The 9288-nt window shown below is 41.4% G+C and overlaps 1 protein-coding gene across 1 annotated transcript in view; it reads left to right on the plus strand.

Moving 5' to 3' along the window:
* Nucleotides 1-9288, plus strand: part of CHST9 (carbohydrate sulfotransferase 9) — a 244300-nt gene that overhangs the window by 209115 nt on the left and 25897 nt on the right. The window contains exon 6 of the mRNA XM_021686272.2: nucleotides 8053-8090. Coding sequence (XP_021541947.2) covers nucleotides 8053-8090 — 38 coding nt within the window. The remainder of the gene's footprint in view (nucleotides 1-8052; nucleotides 8091-9288) is intronic.

The raw sequence follows: 9288 nt of genomic DNA on the forward strand, positions 1-9288 counted from the left end.
AAAGAAAGAAAGAAAGAAAGAAAGAAAGAAAGAAAAGAAAGAAAGAACAGAGTTCAGAGACATTCTGGGTTGGAGAACAGTGCAGATCCAAGGGGAATGGCTTGCCCAGAGAGCATGGAGGCTCTGCCCCCCTTCCCACATACCTTGCCCTATGCATCTTCCATCGGATTATTCCTGAGTTATATCCTTTTATATTAAGCCAGTAATCCAGTAAGTAATCAATATTTCTTAGTTCTGTGAGCCTCTCCAGCAAATTAATCAAACCCAAGAAGGGGGTTGTTGGCAACTTCCATCTATAGCTGGTCAGTCAAAAGCACAGAGGACCCCCTTAGACTAGCAACTGGCATCTAAAGTGGGGGATGGTGGGGGTAGTCCTGTAGGGCTGAGCCCTTAGTCTATGGGACCTGATCCTCTTTCTAGGTAGAGAGTGTCAAAACTGAGTTAAATTCATGGGATACTCAGGCAGCATTCATGAAGAACTAAGTTAACTATTTGGCATTAAAGAAAAAACACGTTGGACTGGTGTCAGAATTCATAGCCTTTGACTCAGATCCAGGACCAGTGAGAACATATGCTCTGAAACCAGACTTCTAACCTGCTAGTGCCTGATGGTAAATCCTTATGTTAGCTTAGCTTCGTTTAGCAGAGAGATAGCGTCTCTTCATATTCACTGCAGACGATGTAAACTTTGAATGCCATTACCTGAGGAGGCATCAAACCATTCAAATATAAATAAAATACAACCTTTGCCCAAAGTTCTAAGTTGGTGTTTCTTTCCCTCTCTCTACTTGTAAAACAAGTCTTGCCTCCTGAAGCTTCATCTCTCTGCAGAAGTTTGCCTGATACTGACCTCTTTCCTGAGCTCACTCGCTGCCTCCTCTAGGATGTCTTACCTAACCAGTGCTGAACTGAGCTGATGATCCCACCTCCACCATTACTCACCAAATTTTCTGCTTTAAACTGGCTCTATTTCCTTGTTTCTACTTTTGCATGAAGCACGTCTTCTACCGAGTAACTTAAGCTTAACATCTTGGTCATCTTTGAGCACTGAGTCATGTATAGAATTGCTGAATCATTATAATTATAGATCTGAAACTAATATAACACTATTTGTTAATTGTACTTGAATTAAAAAAATGAAAATAAAAAAATACACACAAAAGATCTTGGCCATCTTTAATTCCTTTCTTTCCATTGTCACACTGAATCAGGCCCCCCCATCTGAATTGTTACGCCTGCTCTGCTTACCCAGTGTGTAACATTCACCTTCATTCTTACCAGCAGCCCCCCTCCTCAATCCATAGCACTGTTAGATTCATCTTTAAACAATTTTGATCAATTTCCGGCTTAAAAATCTTCTAGAGCTCCCTTACCAAACAAATGTCAAAATCTCCCCATAAGTATTTAGGGCCCTCCGTGACATTGGTTTATGCTACAGGTTTTGCCTTAATAAGATCCCTCTTATTACTTGCTAATATACAGACTCCAGTGAAGTCAAGCGCCACTGTTTACGACTCCCTGCACATGCCCTGTGCACTTCCTGATTCTGTACCTTTGCTCATGCTTTTCCTTCTGGGTAAAATGCTTCTCCTCCAATCTGCTTCTGCTAATGTCCTACCCAGATCAAATGCTGTCCCTCCATGAGGCATCCCCAGGTGCCCCCACCAAACATGACCTCTTCTCTTTTTGGTGGAGGGGTGCAATCCTATGGAAATTTTCGATCTCCCTCATTCTTTTTAGAGCCAAAGAACCTAAAGTACCTAGAAACAAACTTAGAAACCCTCTGTCCTTGAAACACTGTCATTATGCACCAAAGACAAAGACTAGAGTGGTGCCTGGGTGGCTCAGTCGTTGGGCGTCTGCCTTCGGCTCAGGTCATGGTCCCAGGGTCCTGGGATCGAGTCCCACATCGGGCTCCCTGCTCGGCGGGAAGCCTGCTTCTCCCTCTCCCACTCGCCCTGCTTGTGTTCCTGCTCTCGCTATCTCTCTCTCTGTCAAATAAATAAATAAAATCTTTAAAAAAAAAAAAGACAAAGACTAGAGGAGTAAAGTTATTTGCTAACTATTGTACAGAGCCAAGACCAGAAAAGTCTGGAAGTTAATCGGTCAACATTTCTACTGTATCAAGATTTAAATACCCTTTGATCTGCATACTTATACAATTTACTAATAATCCCTTACAGCTCCGTGATTTCACATGGTTGCCTTTTTGTGTGCTCATCTTGTTTCTTCTACTTTATTCTGTGCCTCTAGCACACTAAGCATATTGTCCAGAATAGATGCTCATTAAAATATTGCTGTAGGATCAAATGAATGAATTTTGCTAGAGTCAACGTATCTCTAGGCTTGGGGAGAGTCTGAAACCCTTTGGCCTGAAGACTGTGGCTATTGAGAGCTCATTCATTCTTTACTTAACCAGTATTTGTTTTGGAGTAGTTCAAATTAATATTTAACTCATAAAATGTGAAAATTTAATTGAATATCCCAAATATGTTTTGAGACAAGGAAAAGAAACCAATGTTAATGCATCTATCTCTTAGGCTGAATTAAATTCACTTTGATACTAGATTGTTAACTCAAACTCAAATTATTTATTATTGAACTGTCACTCTAACCACGTCACTTTCTAAAGTGAGCTAAGAAATAAATAATAGCAATCTAATTTTTCAGCTCGTACCATAAAATGTATCTAGATACTTTCCTGCTTGCCTCACACTGGTGTGTGTGTATACACACATGCGTGACACGTCACACACACACACACACACACACAATCCACTTGCACCCCACTTACCTTTGAAAAATGGATTGTTGTAGCTCCAGAGGGAAATTCTCTGGTGGTCATGAAGAATGAAGTCATTCATTATTATGACACTAAAATTGTTATTACTATTGTCGTTGTTATTTGAAGTCTTGATTGGGTGCCTGAATTTTTCTGCAGTAGAGTTATAAACAATGAATGAATGCCAATTTTTAAAGTATCAAGATGTCAAGTTAGTAGCTACATATGACTACCTAACGATCCCTCTTTCCAGATAGCTCTCAGTGGGGGATATAAAGCAATTGATAGCACTCTTTGGGACAAAGTGGAGCGATAACATGCCTACACTATATATATGGGGACATGGTCTTAGTAACCATCTGTCACAGAAACAGACTGACTTCAACCAACAGATTGCATCAAACTCATTTTCTAGACAAAAAACTGAGGCTTGACAGGAAAGGAAGTATCCACCAGAGAGAGGGGATCATGAGCTCCCGTAATTCACTTAGCCCCTGGGTTCCTGCACCCCTCATCCTTCTTCCTCTTTGTGTTTCAGGGCATTGTTCCTTCAGTTTGCATGAAGTTGGTTGGAGGTAGGCACCATGGGTTTGATTGATACAGCAATTTGCATCTCAAGGCATCGCTCGATAAATATAGTGCAATGAAAGGCCACTCTCTCACAAACCAATTTCCCCCCCTGGGCTGACTTTAGAAGCTCATTGATGTCACTTCCTTCCTCAGTCAGCAAGTGAATTTTCTTTAATTCTCAAGACCAGCTGTCCATGCTGTCAACAGAAAGTTATTAAAATTCCTTTAAAGTGAATAAAAATAGCCTAAAAGCAAATGTACTTGGAAACAGGAAAGAATCAGTATGCAAAGTCCACAAACCTCTGAGCAAAATAATGTTGATCCAACCAGAGATTTCAAACATTGTATATTCAAGATGCTAGAAAAAATAATTAAAAGATGCTAAACCACACACTTCTTAATCCTTTATTAGCAAAGGCTTATGCAGTTACAATTTATCCCCTAAATTCCAGTCCTCTTTTTCAAATACGATTTGAATAAACTTGGGAATGACTTAGGTTTTCCTTAAGTGGGATTCCCTCCTTTTTTCTTGCATGGGCCAGGGAACATGTACATCTACACTAGCCCAAGACCATCCGTAAGCAGGAGGGAAAAAAAAAAAACTATCATTAGCTGAAATCATAACCACTAGGGCCACAAAATAATTATATAATTATATATTTTAACTCATTATAGTTTTAATAGCTCAAGGGAGGAGATGATTTTTCTTATGTTTAAATAACTGTAACTCACAGAAATGGTCTGTCTGGCTTCTGAGTCCCTGTGATCCTCAAGCAACTGACCTCAGCAACTAGAAACCTGCCCTGTTATCTTCTGAATCAGCCCTGTTATCTTCTGAATCAGCCCCAGCACGGCACCTACCTTGTTATCTGAGCTGCACCCAACCTGGTAATTAAGTCCGTCCAAAACATGGAAGTGTTTCCTGCCCCTTCTACCACCAATGGTCACCTGCCTCTTTCTCATTTGGACAGATGATCCAAATCCTGGACTCACTCAGACCCTTTGCCAAGGAAACCTGTATCCAGCCTGTCTTGTCATCCCAAGATATTTGTGTCTTGGTTTCTTACCTGTAGCTGGAGCCAGGGCTCTCCCAAGTGTATTACTCTTACAGTTCTGGAGGTCAGAAGGGGTTTCACTAGACTAGAAGAAAGGTACGGCAAGACGGCATACCTTCAGGAGGCTCGAGGGGAGAGTCTGCTTCATTCTCTCTTCCAAGTCTAGAGGCTGCCCACCTTCCAGGTTCAGGCCTCTTCAGGCCACGGCATCCCTCTGACCCCTGCTTCCATTGTCACATCCCCTTTCCTCTGTCTTTGATTCTCCTACTTCTCTCTTATAAGGACCCTTGTGATGACATTGTTCGCATTCAGATAATCCCGGATAATCTTCCTATCTCAAGACCTTTAACTTAATCGCGTCTATAAAGTCCCTTTGCCATATAAGGTACCATATGCACAGGGTCCAGAGATTAGGATATGGACATGGGGGGGGGGGGCATTATTGTATTCTATTCTATTTACCATAATTGCCATGTCAGTTTTCATAACCTATAGATATCTTCATTTTAATTATGGGGACAAGCCCATAGGGCTCCCTTAATAACTTCTCTTTAAATTCTGTTCCTTTTCCCCCTGTCTGTTTGGTAACACCAGTATCCACACGTTCCCCTTGATGAAAACCTAGGGCTTGCCTTCGCTCCCTGCTCCTGTACTTGCCACATCCACTCAGTCTCCAGAACTTACCTCAGAAAGACCACCAGCTCCACACATCCCTCCATCTCTGTTCTCCCTCCTGGGCTGAAACCCTCATCCCTGCTGCCTGAGGACTGGACATGCTTTTTGCTCTCTCTGCCACGTATCTTCTGCTCACCATCACCCCCTCCTCCACACCATCACCAAAGTCCTCTTTCTCAAGCACAGCTTTGGTCACCTCATCCCCCCTGCTGAAAAACCTCCACTGGCTTCCCACAGCCAGAAAAACCCTTCTCAACTTCACCTCAAGCCAGCAATGCCCCAAAGCTCTTACCTTCTTCCCATACCCCCTACTTCCCACCTGCTCTAGGATATGCTCTCACTCTATAAACCACTAGAACATCTCGAGATTCATCCAAATACACCCTCTTCTTGCCTCTGAGACTATCCTTCCGGCCACAACTCCTTGGAATGCCCTTCGCTTCTCCTTTGCCTGCAAAATGCCTACTTACTTCATTCTAATCCTCCCAAATCTGGAGAGGAGGAAATATTGTGAACTCTTTGTTATAGATGACCAAACAGGCAGGGCATTAGTTAACTGGCCCCAAATCAAACATCTAGCAAATGGCAGGGCTGTGATTAGATACCAGGTTGTTGTCTGCTCCGTTTGTTAGAGTCTAATGGGCTGCTGCATTATTAGATGATGATGGTTTGATTGTTTGGGCTCTCATTTTTCTCTGGAATTCCTTCAGAGTTCCCTTGGTTCCTAAGGAAGCAGAAGGAAGGCTTTGTACTGTGGCTGCCACCCCAGGCTCCCCTCCAGCCTATTCTGCAGTTAGCAACAAGCGTTGAGTGGTCTTTTAAAAATGCACATTTGACCACACCATTCCAATGTCCCAACCCACACCCTGGCCTAAATTTCCTTAATAACTGACTTCCCACTGCTCTTGTAATGATCATAACTTTCTCAGAAGTGGTCTACGTTACTTGCTGCCCCACCTCATATTATACCACACACCCTTATTTCTCCACTCTGGCCATCATGGCTTCCTTTCCATGCCTTGGACCCACTATGCTCCCCCTTTGTCTCATGGCTTTAAACATGACCTTCTTTCTGCTGGATGTTCTCCGTCTTCTAGGCAAGACTGGTGATCTAATTCAAAAAGCCAAGCTTTTTCCACAAATCATGTTGCCTCTTCTTTAAACATCCTGCATATAATCCGACAAAAGAAATCTAACTATTAAAACATATCAAGAGAATCTCATTGGGCAATGCCATTTAAAAAAGGAAGAAAATGATTTCTTATTATCTGAAGACTCCAAGATTAGCCCCTGGCATTTTTTAACAGTGGCATGACAATCCACTCTTAACGCTGTCATTCCATTTTCTATGCTCCTTACACTTCTACTGTATCTCATATAACACCTTGCCTGGTACTGAACACTTAGTAAAATGTTCAAATATACTTATTTTTGGTTGATTAATTGATTGGTAAATATCAATTATTCAGTACATGTCTTTAAAAAAAAACAGTTTGGCAGTTTGTTAAACAACTAAACCTACAACTATCATACAACCCAGCAGTTGCACTCCTGGGCATTTATCCCAGAGAAATAAAGACTTGCACTCACAAAAAACCCTGTACGCAAATGTTGGTAGATGCTTTATTCATAATAGCCAGAAACTACCCAGATGACCTTCAGTGCGCAAACGGTTAAACACATGTTGGTACGTCCTTACCATAGACTACTACTCAGCAATGAAAAGGGATGAACTCCCAGGAATACACTGGACGAATGTCCAGTGGGCCAACATGGACGAATCTCTGGAGAACTCAGCTGAGTGAGAAAAACTGACCTCAAAGGTTATGAAATGGAGGATTCCATTTATGTAACATTCTTGAAATGGCAAAATGATAGAAATGGAGAACAGATGAGTGGTTGCCCAAGGTTAAGAGGAGAGAGGGGGTGGGAGGAGATAGGCATGGTTCTAAAAGCACAATGGGAAGGATCCTTGCGGTGATGGAAATGCTCCGTATTCCGACCGAGTCAATGTCAGCATCCTGGTTGGGATTCTGTGCTTTGATCTTCCAGATGTTACCATCAGGGAAAACTGGGTAAAGGGTACCCAGGACCAGTCTGTATTATTTCCTAAAAATGCAAGTGACTGCACAGTTATCTTATTTAAAATTTTAAAAGGCCATGTTTAATCAACTATGTATCCTACCAAGATGTTCACAAGCCCATAATATCTGTAGTGCTACAAAATTTCTTCTTTCCCCTCTTCCTTGGTTTGTTGGTTTGTTGATCATTTATTATTACTAGGGATTTTTTCCTTCTATTTAATACATAAACAATACTGATCACTTTCAGGCTGTTTTCACCACAAAGCTTTACTATTTTAGTGACTTTATTCTTTATATATCCCTGTTACCTTTCATACGTTACTCTGATTTTTTTTTTTTTTTGTCCTGACCAAGATACCTTTCAGAAAACTGTTGGTTTTCACTTGAATTTCTGCAGCACCATAACAACAAAGCATAACGATGTCTTTATTATCAGAGAAAAGGTTCTAAAAGTAGCACTTTGCCACCTGCCACATTAGAACTCCTTGTCTAGTCCTCAAGGTTCCATGAGCTCGGTGTTAGTATTGTACTTGAACAGGTTGTCATTGTCTGGAAACCTTTGACTGGCTATTGTTCAAGTTTTTATTCTGTCCTTTTCTTCTCTCCACTCCTCTGCCAAAGTTTCATGCATTTTTGGGGTACCCCCCTTACCGGCTGTCCATTCTATTCTCTAACATCTTTGCCTCATGTGGTTTGTTTAGGATTTGGCTTTTTTTCCCCCTCCCAATTATTGCAGTGATTGTAAAGGTCCATATCGTAATACAAGTGTTTGCTTAAAGAGCCCATGACTGCTTTGGAATTTTGAGTGAGAACAGAGCAGGATCAGTATTGCATTTTATTCATTTTCACCCTTTAATGTCACATTTATTTTTGCTTTCTCTTTCAGTGACTAGAGAAAAAATCCAGGAACGTATCACCGACCAGGTATTTCTTCCCTTCTCATAAATTGTAGAGTTATGCATTAGATGTTAATAGTCAAGCATTTGTAAATATGGAAAAAAAGGTTTTGCTAATTATTAAGTATGAGCAGTATACATGCTGTTGGTTCTGAGAACAAGTACACTGGTCAGACATGGATGATCACATGTACTTTCTTTGTCTCCCCATCTCCTTCCTTCCCTCCACACACCCACCCAAGGAAACAGTGGAGAAGTAAGACACTGTCAGTTCTGATTTGCAAGCTTCCTCTGAACATATCATGACCTCTGCATTGATACTATCATGGCTGCAAAAAGATACTTGTATCTATTTTTCCCTTAACTAAGGTGACTCTCCTGAGTGATCTTCCCAGGTTTTAATTTGCCCAGCGGAAAGTCACTCCCTCCCAAACAGTTCAGAACAGAACCCCTTGCAGGAGAAACATACAAGTTGGCTTTCCATTCTGTTCTTTGATTTCTATGCAGCACGGTTAGCCAGCGTCTTCCTGTCTACTTCACTGTTTTCTTACCCAGTCTTGTTACAGACTTATTTTTATTTGCTGGTAGATGGAGTCACTCCATGTCACTGTTGAAGGGAGTTGATTACAGCCACCCATGAAACCAAGGGAGGCCTTCACCAAACCCTGTCTTGCCCCGCCCCACCTCCTCTTTCTGTAGGTGATTCCGGCTGTCCTTCCCCAAAGCCTGCCAGTGCCACCAGACTCAGGGAGCTCAGCTCCACTCACAAGCACAAATCCCCATGTCCTTTTTTTTTTTTAATTGTTCTCCTCTGGCATAAATTATAACTCACCCTTGCCAACGAGAAGAGTGGTAAGTCTACTTTTAAACCAGTCAAGAGTACCTTTTCCAAAGTCTTCTAATGCCTCCCAAATAAATTCCGATTCTAGTCCTCATTGTCATTCCACCCCAGTTAAGTTCTAGCTTTACCTAATCTGGGCCAGATGCCTTGTAACTCATCAAGCTCTAAAAATAGTTAACTCAGTAGGCTAATGAAAGTAACGCAAGTTCAATAGGCAAAATTTAAGGCTGATCAGGTACCATTTTGCTTTTGCGTATAATTGGACATGTTGACTCATAGCTGCAGCTATCTTAATACTTGAAACTCCTGCCATTGCACAAGGGCAAAATCAGTTAGCTGTTTCAAATAGTTTATTTGCTTTTTTTTTTTTTTTTTTTTTTTTTTT

The sequence above is a fragment of the Neomonachus schauinslandi genome, chromosome 14, assembly GCF_002201575.2.
Source record: "Neomonachus schauinslandi chromosome 14, ASM220157v2, whole genome shotgun sequence".
NCBI lineage: Eukaryota > Metazoa > Chordata > Mammalia > Carnivora > Phocidae > Neomonachus > Neomonachus schauinslandi.